General features: G+C 40.4%; 2 protein-coding genes across 2 annotated transcripts in view; both read left to right on the forward strand.

The window, feature by feature from the left end:
- LOC139741866 (netrin receptor UNC5C-like) overlaps nt 1-11,894 on the forward strand; it is a 44,550-nt gene extending 32,656 nt beyond the window's left edge. Inside the window, exon 6 of the mRNA XM_071652442.1 lies at nt 11,692-11,894. Coding sequence (XP_071508543.1) covers nt 11,692-11,894 — 203 coding nt within the window. The remainder of the gene's footprint in view (nt 1-11,691) is intronic.
- Nucleotides 11,895-13,536: 1,642 nt separating this feature from the next.
- On the forward strand, nt 13,537-20,198 carry LOC139741867 (netrin receptor UNC5B-b-like). The gene is made up of 7 exons (XM_071652444.1): nt 13,537-14,197; nt 14,617-14,885; nt 15,608-15,844; nt 16,619-16,765; nt 17,756-17,920; nt 19,108-19,283; nt 20,027-20,198. The coding sequence occupies exons 1-7, from the start codon at nt 13,537-13,539 to the stop codon at nt 20,196-20,198; spliced, it is 1,827 nt and encodes a 608-aa protein (XP_071508545.1).
- Nucleotides 20,199-21,297: the final 1,099 nt, after the last annotated feature.

Below are 21,297 nucleotides of genomic sequence, written 5' to 3' on the forward strand. Positions count from 1 at the left end.
ATAGTCTTGTAAAGAGGGGCAGACTTGAAGAAGTGACAGAGAAGATAGTTAGAAAACAGACTGATTTCAGGGGTAATGATTTCCCCTCTCTGTTTCTCTGTAAGATTCTCTGCTGTTCGTTCCAATTCATTACCTCTCTCCTTTTCTTCCTTTTCTTCCTCTTCCTTCCTTGCTTGTCCTCCTCTCTCGTCCCCCTCCCATTTTCTCTTCTCTACCTCCACCTATCCCTTCTACCAATATTCCTTCCCCCTCCTTTCCTTTAACACCCCCCCCCCCCAACATGTCTTGGTGTAGAGAGTTAACCTGTTGCGTACGGGAACCTGATGGCCTGCGTATTAAGTCTATGGGCTTTTCAGAATTCAGTACGGAACGGGTTAAGGGTATTCGTTCTTTGATGGTGTTTGGAAGTCACAAGATTTTTGCCATATGCTTCCTTCTGTCGCTCTTCTGTGCTGCTTTGCTTCCCCCCCTCCCACTTCCATCCAACCCCCACCCCTCCCCCTCCCCCTGCCCCCTTCTCCTCCACTATATCCCCATCCTCCTGTCTTGGCATGCTGCAGTGTAATAGTTGTTTAATGGTAGCAGGGGGGTGGCGGAGGGGGGAAGCCTGCAACAGATATGATATGTGTGTGTAATGACATGTAATCGACTATAAGATGTCGAGCTCGTCATCCCAGCTATGCCGGGGAAATGTTTATTTGTAATGATAAGGTCGGGAGTGTCATCGCAGGCATTCGGTTAGGATGCGGCAGTCCTGGGCATCTCATCGCGAGGTCGGTCGTCGAGTGGGGTGGGCTCCTCGTATCCATCCCTGCGACAAGAGCAGGGAGGCTGAAAGTCCATGACAGTCCTCCTGTCATTGTTAAAAGCCAGGATTAAGGGACGCTGATACCACTCTTAACCCTCTTGACTTGGCCTGTGCTCCCCACTCACTCCATGACCCCCCCCCCCCCCACCATCAGCACCTCTTACAAAAATCTCCCTAACACTACACCATATGTTTAGAGAAGTCTGCATAGTAGAGATGACTTCCCTTCCATTACCAAGAAAAAAAAAAAAGAAGAAACCATAGCACAGATGTGAAAAAAGAAGAGGAGAATCCAGAGCACAGATGCAGTGTAGTTATGAGAAATAAATGATAGAAATAATACCAAGGACAGTGCCTACATCCACTCTGTTGAATTTGACAATGAAAGACTGCTATGTTGCCTTTCATTCAGTCATTCATATTTTTCCTTCAGTCATTCATATTTTTCCTTCAGTAGTCCTTTTAAAAATTAACAAATTATGATGAAAATTCTTGGAGCATATTATTTGCATACATCCCAGCCTATAGCATTGATAGTCGAGGTTTGTGTTGATATCTGGTTAAATTTCATATGATATTGAGTAACAGATTGTCATTTGGCAAGACGGCACATAAGGTATATCAATGCAACAAATGCTATAATGTAAGCACTGTCCTTTCTTTCTCCTTCAAATGCAGTTCTGCCATTTTCAATGTTGTGATATTTTTCCAACACTGTGAAACAAGGAATAATTATGCCAGAATTCCTGCCAGTCATATCAGACTTGGTGATAGAAAGAGAAATAGACAGAGAGAGGATGGGCGTATTATTCAGATGAAATACTCGCATCTCTTCTCCTTTCTCTGTCCCCGTGAAGAGAGGAGGATTTGTGATAGTCGTTGATTATGAGTCGGCTCGAAATGGAGGGGGGAAAGAGAAGAAAAGAAAGGGAACTGGAGTACATAAATGCCCCCCTATTTATTGAGGTGGTCAGAAGCACACATATAGAGGTAAAGTACCGTGTGACATGTGTCACCGTGAGTAGGAGGGCGCGGGGGTTTTGTTTGGCCATTCTGTTACGCCAATTTCGTTGAAGCCATGCCGCGAATGGACCCGCTGTCTTCTTCAGCCGGGGTCTGGATGAAAGTGGCCGAAGCTTTAATCAGGAAAGCTTGGGATGCATGGAGTATAAAGTGGTATGATGGAGGAGTGTTCTCATTCACCCAATTGTCCCAACTGTTTCAGATCAGTGCCCTGTTTTAGAGATGATGTGCTCCATTTTCTTTCCCTCTTTTTCCCTCTTGTTACTTTCCACCTTGTTTTCAATGGATGTTGTTATTTGTCTGCATGTGATGTCCTGGAATTCAAAATCTGCCAGGATTTTGAAGGAAAAAAAAAACCACCCTGTAAAGCACAGGAGCATCATGTAACCTCCATGTCGGATTAAAGGGCTGGGGCAACGGAACGACAAATAGGATTAAAAATCTAGGTCGTGCCATTCTTGCAATATCTTCCACCCACTCTCTGTCTGTCCTGCTTGTCCCCTTGAGTGTGTTTGTGTGTGTGTGTGTGTGTGTGTGTATATGCTTTCCTGTCTGTGTGTCTCCATCTACGTGTCACAGATTAGTGTATAAGTCAAAATTTATATATCAGAATATTTTTTCACCTCTGTCTGTCCCGTCTGTATGACTACCGTCTCTTCATTTGTTTCGTGAGGATTTTCCTTTTGGCATCATCTTTTGAATTCTTTCTCGTCATCATGACTGTGTGACTCGTGAGAACATTCAACCGAAAACCCATCTGCCAGCCATGTGATAATGTTGTCATTTGCCTAAACCTTTGAGCCAGCATTCCTTTTAGTTAAGCTGGTCGTCATCTTTCCATGGTACACCTTTGAAGATCAACAGTTTCTCTCTCTCTCTCTTTCTCCCCCCTCTCTCTTTCTCTCTCTCTTTCTCTTTCTGTCTCTTCCTTGCATACCACATCAATTTGTGCTGTCAGTGCAATTAATTTTTTTGCTCTGAGCGGCTCAAAAACATATTTATTGGGTTCTTGAATTTGTACCACAACCCATTCAAAATGTTCAGAGAAAATCATGAAGATATTTTCGCAGGTTTTAGAATTCACGCTAGCCAAAAGTAGTGTGAAATGCACAGAATTTATGCATTTACAGTAGACTGGCTGGCTCACAACAATTCATACTTCATCGCAACCGCAGGGAGTAATCCAGATATTGTTCTTTTTGTGTAAGGGTCATTATCGTAAAGTGTGGCAGCAAACTTCACATCAAGGCAAACAACTGCAGCGTGGTTTGTGATCTTCTTCGTACCATTTCAAACATCTTTTGGCTCCATTACTGTCAACTATGACTGTAATGTTGCCAAGTTGCCTAATGTTGCCAAGTGCCCGAAGTCTTGTCTTTTCCACCATCAGTGTGAATGGCTAGCGTTGAGTAGGTGAATCTATTACCTGTGAAGAAGTCACTTCTAGAAGCAGTCATATTGCAGGATATTAGTGGGGGGGGGGGGGGGTGAACAAGATGTGAAGCAGTAAGAGATGAGATTTGGTGCATATGTCAGCGGTGTTAATTGGTTTAGCACCGAGGGAACATGAGGAAGGTGCATCAGCCCCATCTGGGAATGCCGTAAGGAGGGTGCCGCAACTCCCGAAAGTGTGTGGCGAGGACGTGTGTATGTGTGTGTGCGTGTGTGTGGATGTGTATGTGTCCTTGTGTCTTTTGCACAAGTCCTCCACACCATCCTCATGCTCCACCCGTAGATCTCGCATATCTCTTGACAACAACTTTTCCCTCGTATCCTTGGTAATAGAGCATGAACCGACTTATTCCTCATTCTGTATTTTCACTCTTTACCATCAAAGCAGATGTTTGGTGGTGCAAGGGTAACACTGTAATGAAGTTTCCTGTTGTTGTTTTTCATTTATTTGTTTGTTTGTTCTGTCATAGGTCATGAATACACTAACCAGTTTGGATCTACCAAAAAATTTTACAAATCTATGATATGGCTTTAATTTTTCAGTTTGAATTATTCACCATTTTGCTCCAGCGTTCACTTTCATTAAAGTTTTAAAAAATCTAAATGGTGAAAATGCAAACGTTTTCCAAACTTAGGCCTGCAGTGGTAAACTTTGCAATGATATTTTAATGCAAACCCACTTTAATTTCATCCTTGGTGATCTATGGATATAACTTTGGCTGCCCCACATTTCGTTTTCAACCAGAGCTTTCACGAAAATGAACCTCGGGCCAAAGACCAGTAAGACAAATATTGCATTCATAACACCAGCGCGCTATGTTTTTCCCTGTACTTGATGTCACACAAAAAATCCTACCTAGATCACAGTTTGCACAGTGTATTGGTGCTACACATGTGAGTAATGCAACAAATATGGAGAGTGTGGCCTGTATTCACTCGCGTCCAAGACAAGAGTCAAGAAAGAATGTCAAATCCAGGGAGAGAGAGAGAGACAATCCGACATGAGGGAAGCGAGTGTCAAAAAGTCTCCTCTTTTCTGATCAAACTGCCCTAGAATATTGGATTGCAATTTTTTTTTTGTCCTTTCTTTTTATAGTTTTTCCTCTTCTCTTTTTCACGAAAGTCGTGTTTTCTCGGGCAGCTCGCAGAAGTTTGCCAACTGTCGATGGGAGCAAATTTGGAATGGTTTGTTTCGTTGACACAGTAAAAGGGTAGCAAAGGTTCCATGCCTGCGCGCTGACCAGGTTGTCGTGTCTTGGGCGAGGAATTTGCCGTCGGTCGTCGTAGGGAAGCTTTGCTGGAATGAAAGAGTAGCTCGATGCGTTTTGTATCACACGTAATGAAGGCAAACATATGCTCTATCATTCTGAGCCCACAGAAAGAGGACATTTAAACGTTCACCTGTCATTATTTACAGAGAATCCATTCATGAGAGTTTAATACTTCTGAAATCCATTCCATGAAGTCTCGCATAAGTGTGTCTTATAAGCAAGAAGTCTCTCATAAGACTATCATGAAATGGACCCCTGGTTTTGCTGCAGGCCAGGTTACTGTAAAACATGATATATTCACAGCACAAAATTTTCGCGAATAGGAGCTGACGGCCTTTTTCGTAGTGTTCAATGCACATAGTGTAGACAAGAAATTTTGCGTGCATTTTAATTTCGCGAATCTTGGCGCTCGCAAAATTCGCGAAACTAAAATACACGCGAACATTCCTCGTTTTACAGTAGTGGCAGGCATAAACATGTTAACCAACTTGATGCATAGCCTCCATGCAGGCAGAATGTAGAGAAAAACAAGAGTCTATGCTTTTACATGCACATGCTTGAACATGCTCAAGTATAGATTTCATATCAATAGGATCACATTCAATGTCATACTGCAATCATTAGTATGATGCTCCTGTCAAATGTATTCTGTGATAGATTAGTGTAGCAAGTGTGAAATCTTGCTTCATTTTTATCGTATGATGTCAAACTTGTCAAACATGTCAACCATTGCGTTTATGAATGCTGCATCAACAATGTTTTGAATGTAAATATTTTGGTGCATTTTGCAATGTGTAACTTCTAATATTGAACAATCATTAAAAAATGAATGTGTAGTGTCAATCTTCATCATCACATGGCCATGAATTCAAACAGCTTGCATGCAGGGTTCATTCAGAAGTTGACATAAAATACTTGACTTATGATCTTCATGCATGATCTGGCATGTGATGCATTTTATGAAAGTATACGACATGCCTCACTCAAGAAGAAATCTGACATATGAATGGATCCATATTGCTTGAATTTCTACTACAAGTGAATGGAATGTATATCTTTGTCCACGTGTGGAGGATCTCTCTGATGTATGCCCACTGTAATGTCAAGTTTAAGGTTTCAGAGAGGAATTTGCCATGTTACGTGTGGGAGTTGCTATCTTGTATCGTTGGGTAAGGAATCAATATGTCCAGTGCCTGTGAGTGTGATGGCGTGGTAACTGTCCATCATAATCTTTCTGGCTGTGGTGTGGATGTTGTACATGTGTGTTTACCCCAAGCGATATATTCCTCCACCCCCACTCATTGGTCCCACGTGCCTGCACCATCATGCACGCAGTCGCCGGGGGATTGAGTAATTGCTCGGCTGGGTGAAAAGAAACAAAAAGTGCCTCGCCAATTTCCTTTATCGGCCTCGGCAGCCCATCATTCTGTCACATATTATCTGCCAGGTCGTTGGAAGCAATCTCGACATTTGTTTTAGATTGCGACTTTGATGGGGATTTGGGGTAAAGTGGAAGCAGCAGTGGAATGCTGCATCAGACGCGCTCCGCTTTGACCGCCCGGGGACACGAGGCTCAACTCAAATCACATCTCTGGTTGAGCGCCTCCTCGACCCCTTCAGACAACCTTCGGTAGGATTTTTCCCCAACCATAACCGAAAGAGTGCGAAGAATGTTGGAGTAGAACGCCACTCCTCATTCTAAAGTTTACTGCAATATCTAGAGTAGAATCAATTACATCTAGACCCAGAGTTCAAGAGAGCGCTAGCTGTTTGATGGCACAATGATTGCTGCCATCTTCATTACAGAGATTGACAATTTAAAGCCAGGTAACCGTCAATCGAAAATTGATTATGTATTTACACCCAGGTTTCCCCTGCTAAAGCTAGCAATTAAGATTTGTCTTTGAAGGGACCTGTATATAATTGGCGGGACCAGCCAGGAACAATGGCTATAAATCAAGAGACAAATTAAGATTGATATTGTTTCTACCAATTTTTGACATACTAGCCACATAAATCTGTTTTATTTGAGCGTTTCCAACTTGGCAGATGCATTGGAATTTAAAGAGTGGGTTTATGCAGCAGTGCCTTCTTGAATCCAATGTCCCTGTATCCTGAAAAGTTTATCCAAATCCAACATGGAATAAAAAAAGTTATCAACTTTCAAAGTCTTGCATGTAGTCACAAATCAGTGACACCGGTCACAATCTGATATGCAAATTAGATGAGGTGATTGATGATGTCATCACCTCACAAGTCCCCTGGACACAAAACTTTACGCAGTCTCCTTTTTGAAATGCATTAAAAGAGAATAAATTACGTCCTTTGAAGCAAGAGTTTGTGTAAAGTTGCACATACTTAGCAATGATATTTGCAAAGAGGGAGCCAGTTGAAGTTGCTAGATATTCAAACAAACCAAATCACTTTAAAGTGAAATCTACTCTCTCACATTTCACCGTTACACGTAACTTTGCCTTATGAAACACATCTTAAAGCTTTGTATTTTATAAAGATAGAACAAAAAGTATAGGGGAAAATTTGTTATGTAAAACAGTGGTGCCTAGTGTAAGTCACCACCACTATGGTCTGCCTTTGAAATTGTCTTTAAGCTGTAGAGTTTATACAAACTCAGCTCTCCCAATTCTTACACACTCAACCTGAGTGACGGTGTGTCTGATATATGAGATAAAAACTAAAAACAAAGTTATTAACAACAAAATTTGTGATAGTCCACTCACTGTTGAGCAATGCTGCTGCATGGTCATTGAGTTCTGGGAAATATACATATGGAGCAGATGGTAGCGTGACGAGTGTCTCAACAGCACTTTGTGTGTGTGTGTGTGTGTGTGTGTGTGTGTGTGTTTGTCTTGTGTGTTGCGCGTTAAGAGACAATAGTATTCATTCCAGTGAGGAGACAGATGGTATCGGATACGTTACCCTCAATACCACAAAGCGTAAAAGTAAGCCTCCTCTCAAAAGATTCAACACCCTCTCTCATGACCTCTCTCTCTTTCTCTCTCTGAAAATGTAGAATGTAATCCAAAGCCCAATAATTTGCTTTTCTAACATCACCTCTCTTCCAAAGTTAAGCAGATTGACTGGCGATAGATTTGTTCATCTCTTCCAAAACACTCCTCCTCTGTGCACTGCACAGGAGAAGTGAGGTCGTGAGGTGTGGTTGGGATGCTCGTGGGAGGGGAAGGGGGTAAAGTGTGGTGTCAAAAGGGTCCCTTCCTGAAAGCAGTTGCTGAAAGAGGTGCATTACGTTTGTTGACAGAAATGTATCAGCTTTTGTGTTTGCCTAAATGTGTGTGAATGTACAGTATGTGTGTTGGTATGTCTGTGTTCAGTCTACTAAAGCCTGTGCACTCACCTTTATACATACATCAAATTCTCCTCATCTCTTTGAAACTCTATGCCGAAAGAAGGTGTCTTCCACTCAGCACACCAAGAATGTGCTCTGTACATCTGTTGTATAGTTATTTGGTTCTGTGAGAAGCAAAAAGGCACAAAACATGTCCCTGGTGATGTTTGAATGAACATCCTTCTGCTTCCCAAATGGCAAATAATGCAAGCTTGTCCTTGCCTCACACTTGAAACAACTTAGTTGATATATACAAAGTTAGATTGATAACATTCCAAAGTCTGTGAGTTACATTTTGGGAATATGCATTGTATATTCTCATCAAGTGTATGAGTATATTCATGTAATTTAAGGTGGGTCTTTGTTTCCAGCTAGGTTGCATGTGGCATCATGTTTTACTTTGCTGCAAAGGCTAACTGTATTGCCTATATGCAAGATGAGTATGACAAATATTCTAGACAATGAACATTTGAAAGTGTGGAAAGATATGCACAAATTGCATGATGCTATACTGGTGTGTACATACAACATCCAAATAACTTGAAACAAGATTTGTCTATGTGAATTATTCATTCACTTACAATTAAGGTGTTGACAATCAGCAAAGATGACAGAACATCTTACCTGAGTGAACATGATCAGTGATTTCACGGAAATCTCCCCTATTGCAGTGATAGATTTAATCACGTTTCTGTAATGTACACTCATGGAGAAGCAGCTGTGTGCATCATACAAGGAAATTGGCTGTATCGCTGCTTTTAGTTTTGTCATGTCGGATATGATCAGTTCTCGACAAATATGCAATTTAATGAAGAGAGGTCCGATCATGAGAGCATTTTGCGTTAAAGAGTTTTGATAGCATCACCCGGTCATGGCACAGTTCTGTCCAGTTCATGCGCCTCATACGATTGCTGACAATTATGTATTTCTTGGACGTCAAACCTTATCCTGCGCAATCCGTCTTGCCGAGAGCTAATCACGTCTTATGTCTCCTTTAAGTAGCAGACCCATGGGTAGTAGTACATTATCTGTCATTCATGTTTAAGGTGCAGAGATAACATAGAATTATATGAAATGAAGCTGACAGGTAAAACAGCAAGATAAGAAGTGCTCTAACATTTCCACCATTCTTTTTTAACAGCAGGATACTTTGATGGAATTTTGCTGTGTGTGATTAATGGAAATGTGAAGTATGACCCTTGTAAAGGGAGACTGAAAGATTATGATTGAATTGATTTGGCCACATGAAATAAAAGTTGTATCATCGTAAGGGTTAAATTTGCGTCCCCAAGAGAAGGTGAAATAAAAGATGAATGGAAAGCCTACAAAGAGACAAAGAATTATGTCACTTCTTAATGAGGTAGTATAATTATGTTTGGACAAAGACCATGTTACACTACAATATCTGAAATTCATGAAAGTTTCATGCCGTGAATATTTGTGGTTTTACAGTACCAGAATGATATAAGAATAAAGACACTTACCCTCCCAACTCTTAGCAGGTGTACTTCTCAGTTCTCCCATCTCTTGAAGGGATGATACTGTTTTGGTTGAGATAGGGCTTCAGGTTTCCAACATTTTTTGACGATGATTTTTTTTTTTTTTTAGATAATGAGAAACCTATAAAATAATGAAAGAGCATATGATTTCAGGAGGAATTCAAATTTTATTTGGTGCAAAATGGTTTTGAAATGGCTGAGATATTTAAAACAAAGCGATTCTAATAAAGGGTGGGACCCACCTTTGATTAGGAACGCTTTGTTTTCCCTTATTTTTTGATATCTCAGCCATTTCAAAACTGATTTTCATCAAATAAACGTTGAATTCCTCTTAGAATTGCATGCCTTTTAACATTTCATGAAGTGGTTTCTAAGTATCTCACAAAAAGTTAAAAGTTGAATCTGCATATAAACCAATACTATACCATCCCTTTAGCTATTGATGTCTCGTACCAAAACTCTACACCTATGTGTGCATATTTTCCTATTATCATACCTTGTAAATGGATGCATGTAAGTTTGTAACCATTCCCCAAATGATATGTTTGCATGGATATTTTAACATCTGGTGGATAGATGTGACTATGATTTGATTTGATTATGATTTATTTCCCTCGCTCAGTGTTTGAAGACAGGACCCTCTTATCCCCAAGTGGAGAGGACACAACCTCACAAAACCCTTCTGGTGAGAAATTTGTCGCTTTTCTTTTCGAGATGAATTTATCCAGCCCTATATTTTTATTTTCATTTTTTGTTGTTTCTTTTGCTTCATGTGTAGTTGAGTGATTTCACCCCATTTTCAGCACACTTGTTGTTACTCACAATTTTGTACTACCAGTATATGGATGGATATTAACAAGAACTGGTTTCATCTTGTAGCAAAGACCCAAGGTAAATGTGTGTTCATATGAGTGTAATTCTGCGCTAATTTGATGAACTCCTTTGTTTTTTATATCAGACTGAATGTGAACAATCTCTGCAAAATGACTTTTCAATCTTTGTTTCTTTTTCTCTCCTATGATTATTGGTACTATTGCATAGTATTCTAAGCTCATTGTTAAAAAGCAACAGCAACAACTAACAACAATGGGAGTGCAGCCCAAAACAAGGTTGCAAGAATTTGTGGTTTCACTGACTTGTCCAGCATCTTGCCACTAGAGGGCGATCTTCCCATTTGTTGTATAAAATTCAGCTCACATCCTGTCATGTAGCTAGCTGGGCTGATTTGTCAACCTGAAGTGAACAATTAGTGCTGTCTTTTACTTCATATTTTCCAACCATGTACTTGAAATTTGCAACTGTAAAATTCTGTATCTCTTAATATCACTTAAAGGATAATGGATTTTTACTCAGAGTAAACAGATAATTAAAGCCATTTTAATCTCCCCCTCCCCCCCCCCCCCCAAAAAAAAGAATGAAATACACAATGCATTTACCAAACAGCTTTCTTAGTTGATATGGGCGATTTGATATTGTGTGTTTCTTTGTTTTGTTTTTGCACAAATATGCTTGCAGAGGTGAAGTTTGAGGATGTTATTGGTTGTGAAGGCTGGGAGGGCACACGAATGAGTTTCAGTTATCCGTCCATTTCCCCGATTCATTTGAAATGTCACTTCATCTCATCGTCAAATATCTGCACGGCGATATCCTTCAATATTTTGCTCCCTATCTCCCTCAGGCTCTTTTTTGCACTTCTCTCTCTCTCTCTCTCTCTGCACTCTCCTTCTTTCTTCACGCGTCATACATTACATTTTCCATCTGTATTCTTTACAGAGAGTAGTGGATGAGCATGAGGAAAATATAGATTGGAGTATTTTAGTAGTAGTTTGTTTTTTTTTTTGGCTTAGCCCTACTCTTCTGAATTGATGAAAATGCTGCAGCAAAAGTTGCTATAAATCTGCAGTTACTGGTACCTTTAGGACGTAGAGTTGATGGAAAAGTGGCCTGTGATCCTTGCCACCTACAATGTGCATGGTAATCTTACCATGAAGTCAATTAGTTTTGATCTGGCCTATTCTGTCAAGACTTTGTACAGTTGAAAAGCAAATTATCCCTTCCTTTCAACTGCATAATTTGCACAAGAAGAGAATTGGAAATTGAATGGTGATAAACCCTCTGCTGTGAAATGCCACTGATATTGCATGCAGTGTAGTAAACAGCAGCAACAAAAGAGTTACTGATGGGGGAAGGGGGCTGCTGGCATCTCGTGCAGCCAGGTGATGCCGACTTCAAACTCATCATGTCCTGTTCATTTCTCCTCTTTCTGTTGCTCAGCCAAGAAGTCGGGTTTCTCCGAGATCCCGCTCTACATCGGCATATCCCTGGCTGTCATCGTCCTCCTGCTCGTCTTCATCTTCATCGCCATCTACCTGACCACCAAGAGGAAACGGAACACGCCCAGCTTCACCACCACATCAACAGGTTGGACTCGATTCCTATGTCTTTGTGAGCTGAAGAGAAGGGTGACACAACATTAGCTCCTGCAACAATTGCTCTGCTCTTGTTTTCTACAAGGATTTAGTTAGCATTAGTGTTAGGGTTGTGATCGTTTTTTAGGCTTAATTTGATGTGAGGATTAGGGTTAGGATTATATTTGTGGGTAGAATATATGTTTGGCTAAGCCTGCAGATATTTCATGGGAGCAGTTGTTACAGGAGCAAATGTCATGGAACTAATGAGAAGAAGAGGAACGGGCTTATAGTGATTGCAATTTAGATGACAGCCTGGGTTGAAAGAAATGGCTAGAAATGGAATGGAGGACAACAAAAAAATCCTTTCTGGTTTGCAACTGTGAAAATTTTTAATATTATAGGCAGGATAAGTGATATATCCAAATTCATAGTTATTTACCCTTGAGGGCTCATAGGTAATGAGCTATTCACTTTGCCTGGTTCTACCATTATATAATTTCCATCTTTATAATCAAGTATGGGTGCCGTAGTTGTTGCAGTAGTGGGCAAGGCGTGGCCAAGCTTTCTGAATATACAAGACAAGCAATTCGTTATTGGCAGTTCATGCTCTAATTCTTTAAATAAGTCATTAAACAAATCTATTGCTCTCTTTGAAGGTAGATGTCCTGGTTATAGGGAAACGAATGCGTAATTCAACATGCATGTATTAAGTCTTTGAAAGGAAAACATCAGCATACGTCAGTATTTCCACTGTGCAAAATTTATTGCATATCCAACCAATCCCACCTTCTGCCATTCCCAGAACTCCTTGTTTATGTCATAACTTTCAATAGTCGGAAAATCCACATTACCACCCGTAGAGTATCCCTGACAGCTCTTTTTTATTGATAAAAATGACATGTTTTATGGTGTATGGGGATAGACGGTGCTGGAATTTTCGTTTTTAGTACCATTTCTGTTCAATTATCTGTTATTCTGTGCTTGTCAAATTTGGACCAGGTAGTCATTTCTTTGAATGTACGTATCCACATCCTACTTGTATAGATTGAATAGAATTATTTTTCCTTGTCTTGATTTTACAGTGCTGTGATTGATTGTCACTTGCCACAAACAGTGCAATATAATCATTCCAAGCAGGAATGTATACAAACAAACAGAAGTTAGAGTAGTGCATACCAGACAAGTTTCCTGTTTTAGCATACATACAGTCAGAACTGCTTTGTAAAATAAAAGCCGCACACTGTGTTGTCTGCCAGTCACAGTACATTTCTGTTTTTAGTATAACATTTTCTTTTCACTGTGACCAATTTTGAAATTAGCTTTGCATCGATTCATGGTGATACTTCCAAAAAGTTGTTTTTTACATGTCATGATTTTTAAATGTGACCATTGCCCATGTTTACAACATGTTATAGTCCATGCTATTTTCATGCCTTATTAGGCTTAAAGTGATTGCTCTTTTCCAAATGTCTTTTTCCCTTAAAATATATTCTACCCTTATTGATATGTTGTATTGTTATGATTTCTAGATAACCCCCAACAAACTTTTTTGTTGTTGATGTTGTTATTGATCCAATAGTACAAGTGGTGATAGTGTTGAAATTATTTTGTTTTATCATATCCTTATTGATTTCATTTTGCATGGTTTGTTGAGATTTTTTTGGTTTTGTTCTTTTTTGTTTTTATTTTGGTCTGGGGTGTCGTTGCCATGCCGATGCTAACAGAAGAATGTAACCTGGCTATGCTTACAGCGCAACCAGACATTACACAAACCACTCACTCCATGCGCGCTACCCACGTTGCCCTGCCAAACCCCGACGAGAAGGTCCCCATTTCGTGCACGCCGACTCATCCGCATCACCCGGACCTGACCAACGGGAAGTTGCCCCACCCGCTCACAGTTTCGTTCTCCCCGAAGAAGGGCGGGACGATTACGCAGCTGGGCTGCCTTGGGTCTTCGGATGTTTCGCAGTACTCCCTCACAAACGGCTCCCTGCACTCCCATCCGCACTCGCACACGCTGTCGCCGACCAAGAGTCACACGTACGTGCCGCTGGTCGGGCCCGGGCAGGACAAGCACATATATGCAACGCTCAACCCGCCCGATCCCCAAGATCCCCGGTACTGCCAGGCCCGTTGCTATGGCGACCTGGAGGACAACAATGGCTACATCATGGAGGAGGCTGACGAGAACTATGTGCTGCAGGGCCACTCCTCAGAGGAGAGCCTGGAGCCACAGTCCATGTACGACTCGGACCCCGGGAGGGGATCCATGGGCAGTGCCGGAGGGCTCCCTCCACAGTCAGAATTCAGCATAGCCAAGGGTCATGTGGGCTTCAGAGGAGGCAGACTGGTCCTACAAGATGCAGGTGTGTGATTTGCAAGATTGTGGGCAAGGGCATGCCATTCAAAATGGATGTCAGAAAGCTTGAAAGTGGTAGTTATAAGAATTTGTAAGAGAGAGCATGATCTGGTTAATTCACCTGCTAGCATGAAAATAGCATCTTCAAATTTCATAAGGTTTGCCTTCCTGCTTGGATGTGAGTGTGAAATATTTTTGTGTTTCTCTCTCTTTTTTTGTAATATTTGATAATTCAAATTACCTATATTTAATAGTTAAAAATGCCTATGCCTAAAAATGCCGATTAGTTAAAAAATGCATTTGAAAACCATGAATTCAGTGATGATATTTCTAAGAAAACTGAAATATTCACTTTTCATCATGCTTCAAAAGAAAAGTCTATCAGTAATTTAAGGCCGAACCACTTCTAACCTTCCCACCCCGCAGGAGTCAGCCTGATGATACCCGAGGGTGCCATACCGAGGGGGCAGACGGAGGAGATCTACCTGGCCGTCTCCCACGAGCTGATGGACCGCCCTCACACGGAGCACAACCAGACTCTGCTGAGCCCCGTGGTCCTGTGCGGTCCGCCAACTGTGGTCCTGGCCAAGTCTGTGGTCCTGGTCCTGCCTCACAGTGCCCAGATGAGCAAGAATGACTGGAGGTTCTCTGTCTTCGGCAGTGGCACACACCCTACTGACGACAAATGCTGGGAGGTATGATTCCATCTGAAGGTATCTTCAAATGCTCAGGATGATGACAATGTTGCTGAACTCTTTTTGTGCCGCATTGGCACATCCAACTCAGATGATGGCTTTCAAATTTCACATATTTTGCTCAAGCACATGACTATGCACTAACCGATTTGTTTTGAAGACTGGCTATCTTTGTACAAGAAAAGAAAAGCCAAATTTTGTCGTAAAATGTACATCACAGCAAAGTTTGCAGTATTCTGCACCCTTTTGCTATACTGCATTTTGAGCATAAAATCTTCTGTAAGTAGCTACATGGCTTTGAAGAATGGACTGTTTTCCCAAAATGTGTTGCAGTCAGAATGATGTGGCACACAGGGGTGTTTACACCATGGCAGACAAAGAGTCAATTTCAGCTTTCTTTGACTTTTTAATCAAAACAGTAAGAGAAAGACGACATGGTTATTCTAGTGTGACAAAACTAATAGTTAAAAGCAAAATTATGTCTGCATTAATGCCGATTTCTTAAGGTTTAAGAATTGTTTAAACACATTCACCTTTTGCAGGTGAGTTTAAGACATTCAAAAGAAGTCTGTTCATCCATTGTTGTATACAATGTATATCTCACCAGGCCACTCAAGCCTGTGCATCATATGTTTACTCTTCATGCCTGCAAGTACTGGTAACACATTAAACAGCAGTGAAACAGTGTTAACTAGTGAGATGTGTCCATTGTCACCTGACAGACGCAAACGACGGTCGGGGAGGAGACGTTGAACTCGCCCGTCTTCTGCCAGGTGGATAGTCACCGCTGCTGCATCGTCACAGACCAGCTGGGGTGGTACACGTTCAGCGGCGAGTCGCAGCCCGAGAGGCAGGCAGCCAAGCGGTTAAAGCTGCTCGCCTTTGGGCCGGCGCTGCGCTCCACGCTGGACTACCACATCAAGGTCTACATAGCGGAGGACACGCCTGACGCTCTCGAGGTAAGCGAGCCATCTCTTCTTGTATGCAAAGGCTACATAATGGAGAAAAGTTAATACTGGAAAATAATTTTTAAGAAAGCAGTAAGAAAAGTATTCATTTCTTTTAATCAGAATACTTTATTCAATTCACATGTTTTCACAAATAAAGTTCCATATGTGCAATATGTGAAGTGTGGACAATCTTGCCTGAGAAAAAAATCCTTCGAAATCTCCAAAATGAAGAATATTGTACTAAAATGCAACATTCAGATAAATAGTCCTCTGTTCCAGTTCCTCACAAAATTTCAGTTAAGATGGCTTAATGTTGCTTGAAATGCATGTGCCGATTTTTTGCCACATCTTGCACTTTCTTTAATAGTTAAAGAACTCTCTGAACTTCCTCAAAATATATTTGCCGTTAGAGTGAATGATCTGCAGTATCCGATAAAAAGGGTGAAAGTGATGTTTATATGTGTAGTACATAAAGTCAACATGGCACCTGCATTAGAAGGCATGACATTGCACAGTATCTCTCAAATGCGCACCCACCCAAAAAAACAAACAAACATTATTTTCTCAAATTGCAAATGAGTGCTGGAATGATGTTTGAAATATAACAGTTGAATATTTAGCAGGGTGCTTCAGGATATTTCACTTATTGTGAGATAAGCAATTCAAGAACTTTCCAGGGATGAAGTTTGCAGAACCTGGGAGGTTGCCAATTTGAAACTTCACCAACAATTATTTGAGGAGAATGTTTTATTCACACCCCATTTCCTTGTTTTCCCCTAACAGCACATCCAAGAAGTAGAGAGGAGGTTGGGTGGACAGCCTCTCCAGGGAACGTGTCAATTCGATTACCACGACAACGGCAATAATCTTCGCCTGGAGATCCATGACATTGTGTCTGGCTGGCAATGCAAGCTGGCCAAGAACTGTCAGGTTGGTATCGGACATCACACCAGCAGTGCACTCTCACAAAACTGTTCACCGATCAGAATTGGAACAAGAGACTGGGGCAATTGTATCTGGCTTGGAAAAGTGCACATTAATTGTTCCTCAGTCATCAAGTTGTCAATTTGCATCTTAAATGTTGACATAAAAGATGCAGAGTTATAATTGAGATGAAATATATGAATGTATATTATAATTGAGATTATATATATATATATATATATATATATATATATATATATATATATATATATATATATATATATATATATATATATATATGTATATGTATATAATCAATTCCAATTCAAGTTAGATTCTGGCAACCAGCAGCATGCACCTCGAACCACCACAATTTTTATATCATGTATTTACGATTTTCTGTTTGTATTTTATGTCAGCTTGTATTGTATATTGTATATTGAATTGCCGAATAAATAATAATAATAATAATAATAATAATTCTAAATTCTAGAAAGTCCTGGGCTCCATTTCATAAAGAGTTGCTATGACAGCAATTCTTGCTGCAATGGCAAGTGTCTTGATGATGATATGATTCTTGCTTCCTCATTGGCTGTTGCTACAAGAAATTACTTTTCTAGCAAGAAATGCTTTCCCAACAACCTATATGAATCGAAATGAGACCCTGATATTTTGCTTTCTTTTTTAAACAACAATGACAAAAAAAAAATCAATTTAAAGACCAATTTTGAGTTGCAAAATGATATATAAATTGCAAACTTCGAAAAGTATAAGTGCATGATATGTACAATCAGTAATTCCAGACTTTCAAGAATTATGCTTAATGCTACATTGCAACAAGTAGACTGTAAGTTTTAAATCTTTCTTCATTTCTACTTTTTCCCAGTAGTAGCAGCACTGTGTGTCATATAATACCCTTGATGAGAATGATGTTACAGAAACAAAACCTATTCATCATTAAAATCACCTCTATTACCGTGTCTGTTTGATTTGTAGGAGATTCCGTTTTATCATGTATGGAGTGGAACGTCCAACACGTTACACTGTTCATTTGCCTTGGCCAAGACGGAGCCTGGAATCGGTCCCATCGGGTGTCGGCTGGAGGTCACACAGGGCACCTACACCACCAGTATGCAAGTCATGGAAAGGAATGTTGATGGTGTAAGTGGTCAAAGCGCATCACAAAATAGATGTCACATTGTTGTGCGAAGCTTTCCATAGCATTCACAGGATGATGGCATACTGTATACTTCATGGATAATTAAGTCTCGTCATTATGGATGAGAAAGTTTGACTCTGTTTTTTTTTTTTACAAAGAAGTTATCATTAAAATGTTGCTGTTTTTAAGAGTTATAGTAAAATTAATTCAGCAGTGGCTGCCAAACTTGTGGGAGAGAGATAGAAAGGTCATAGAGAGGAAACCCCATCTTCGTGAACATACATATGGTGATATCCAATTTGTTGTCAGAAATTTCCGTACTCATTTTACCTCTGACGAAGATTGTGCTAGGCTTGAAAGCTCAGGCCCCTTTTGACTCCATTTTACTCCATTGGCTCGCCACTATTGGATAAGCAATTTTCAGCAGCTTTTTTTGCTACACTTAGAAATTTCCGTAGCGTGAAACAGCAAACAATCCATGAATTTGAATGTGTGAATAAAATAGGCCTATTGGTAATTTACAGTTATGAAATAAAACACAGGCATGGGATGATTATGTTATAGTCAGTAGATTTCATTCGGATTATCACTCATTCATTCATTTCTTTATTTGTCCAAATTATGTATTAAAACATGGCATGAAAAATTGGTTTTGTCACACATTCAAAAACACATATTGACAACAGATAAGCAACAAATTACATATAACATTGAATGAATACTCAAAAAAGAAAATACAGGGAACTAAACATACATCACAACACAAACTATCATCATTGGTTGAACGTGAAAAGAGCGAAAAAAAGAGATATATACATACATACACAGGAAACTATATAAAGAATCAATTACTGCAAGTTCATTAAAAGATACTTTGTAAATTATACATTAACTCAGGTCCAAGAAACAGATTTACATTAACTCAGTTCCAAGAAACAGCAGGTGCAGTCACTCAAGCAAAAGCACAGAGGCCAATTACCTATTCACATAAACATCCTTCACGTGGCAAAGCATTCACATTCTTAATGGCAAATGTAAGCCTGTAGCTGATATGTGCATGTTTCTCACATAAGAGGCATACAATGACTAAAAAAGAGAGAGAAAAAGAACAACAACAACTATGGTTTTTAAACTCAATTGGGAGATGCCGAAAGAAATATTTCGCATTGCATCTCCCTCTGACCAGCAGGTTTGCGGTGACCAGGAGTTGTGCCTGAACGGCTACATCAACTGCAACATGGAGCCTCCCCAGAAAGCCTTCCACCTGTCCAAGCCGGTCCGAGCGGCCCTCTGCTCCTGCCTGGACACGCCCAAAGCCAAGGGTAACGACTGGAGGATGTTGGCTAGGAAGCTGGGAGTTGATGGGTGAGTAGCGTCGCCGGAAAAGTGAAACATATTCCTGTAATCTATATATCCCACAAAGCCATTATTAGTGAATATAGATCACATATGATTTTTGCAGGGGAGAGTATTTTTGTAAATAGATTAATACCTCCCAATATATTTGCGTTACTTTTGTTTCCCATTGGCTCTGCAGAGTGGAATATTTTTGAGCTTTTGTACACTGCAAAATATTGCATGTATGCAGTAAATCATTAAGCATATGTATGGTTTATGTTATTAGTGTGTAAAAAAATGAGAAATCAATAGATATCATCAATTCAATACTATAGTATTGAATTGATGATATCTATTGATTTAGCTCTGTGTACAAGAGAAACTACCATCTGTGCCCATACACTTTACCACAACTTGCCAAGTCATTTTACAGGCATTTGGTTGAATAACCCCATATTTTTTATCTGCTCCAGTGTCAAAGTCCTTCAATCTTATAAGCTCTCCCATTGTTATATTAAGCAAAGTTTGTGTGATTCATTAGCTTGTTTTATCATAGCCTGATCAAAATGTGTAACTCTACATTCCGCTTGTTTTGCAAATTTGAAATTTGTGATATATATTGCTCAGCATTTTTTCTTTTCACTCTCTCATATATCATGCATCAGGGTTTTAATCACACCAATATTTACACATTTAGGAATAAGAACTTCTCATCATTCTTCTACTACCTCCTTTCCCTACCCCTCCCCCCCTCATGAATCCTAAAACAGGTACATCAACTTCTTTGCCATCAAGTCGAGTCCCACGGACCAAATCCTGGACCTGTGGGAGGCCCGCGACTGTGAAGAAGGTGCCCTTATGAGGCTAGCCGGAGCCCTGCAGGAAATGGGCCGACCCGACGCCGTAGCAATAGTCCAGAAGCAGATGCCATCATGGATGTGACGAAGCAAAGCTGCCTGTGTGCCGACCCCTTCAAGAGACGGAGGCAGTGTCATTTGAGACTGCGAGCGAAGCTTTGCGGCGAACAAATGGTCGACTTGGAAGTTGGGGGCAAAAATCCGCAACCAGAAAAGGAGGCACCGTCGCAGTGCTCTAACTGACTCTGCCCAGAGCTGCTGATCGCCCATCACTTGTTTTTGCAAAGATGCAGACATGGTCCAGATTTCCAGGCAGGATGGCTGGAGGTGGTATCATGGGCATAGTAGGATGAGAGCAGCCAGAAACGTGATGTAAGACAAAATCTGAAAAACAAAACCAGTACTCCATGTTACGGTGCATGGCACTTGGACTGCCTTCCAGTGTGGAATCTCCACCTACTTGGAGGAAGATGAGACAACTAATAGACTCTTTCTAGGCAAGGGCCGTAGCTCGTCTCAAGTTTGTATACTTCTGTTGCATCATGTTTGTTTGCTTATCTCTTCTTCTTTTTTCTTCTGATGTTGCACAAGTTTTGGCAGCTGACAGTGGCTTTAAGGTTGGAGGAAAGATAATGGCCATAAATGTACAGTCCTAGTGAATGAAAGGAAAGAAGATGAGTGTAACAAAATGGTCTAAAATTTAATTAAACAGTGAGTGCTGAAATACATCTAAGGTATACTGATCCCTCTCTACCAGCCAAAGAAACACATTTTTTTTTTGTCCTGCTGTAAGAAAAGAAATATAACATCCGAGACGGGCCCTAGCAGCATCTTCATTCATTTCACTGTGAAATTTAAAATGAATCATCCAGGAGTTAGAGTGAACAGGGATTTTCTATAAACCCTAGGGTGATTTATTTCTTGAGCTAGTTGCTGTTTAGATTGGCCTTGACCCATGCACCATGTCCAAAGTATGACCCCTCTGACAATGCTTTCATGTAGTTTTCTCGCATCTAACACAGTTTGAGATGCAACAGGTGTACTCCAAGTTCAGAATTCCTCTGTAAAGACCCTAGGTTACTCCGGGACTACCATATAATGTTGGACAAATCACAAGTTCCCTTTTCTTCCATACTCTGTTTCCATGGAGTGAGTTTTATATGAATGATCAGTATCTTGTATTA

Source organism: Diadema antillarum, unplaced genomic scaffold (assembly GCF_040938485.1).
Source record: "Diadema antillarum isolate AM-2024a unplaced genomic scaffold, OU_Dant_1.0 seq00000958_RagTag, whole genome shotgun sequence".
Lineage (NCBI taxonomy): Eukaryota > Metazoa > Echinodermata > Echinoidea > Diadematoida > Diadematidae > Diadema > Diadema antillarum.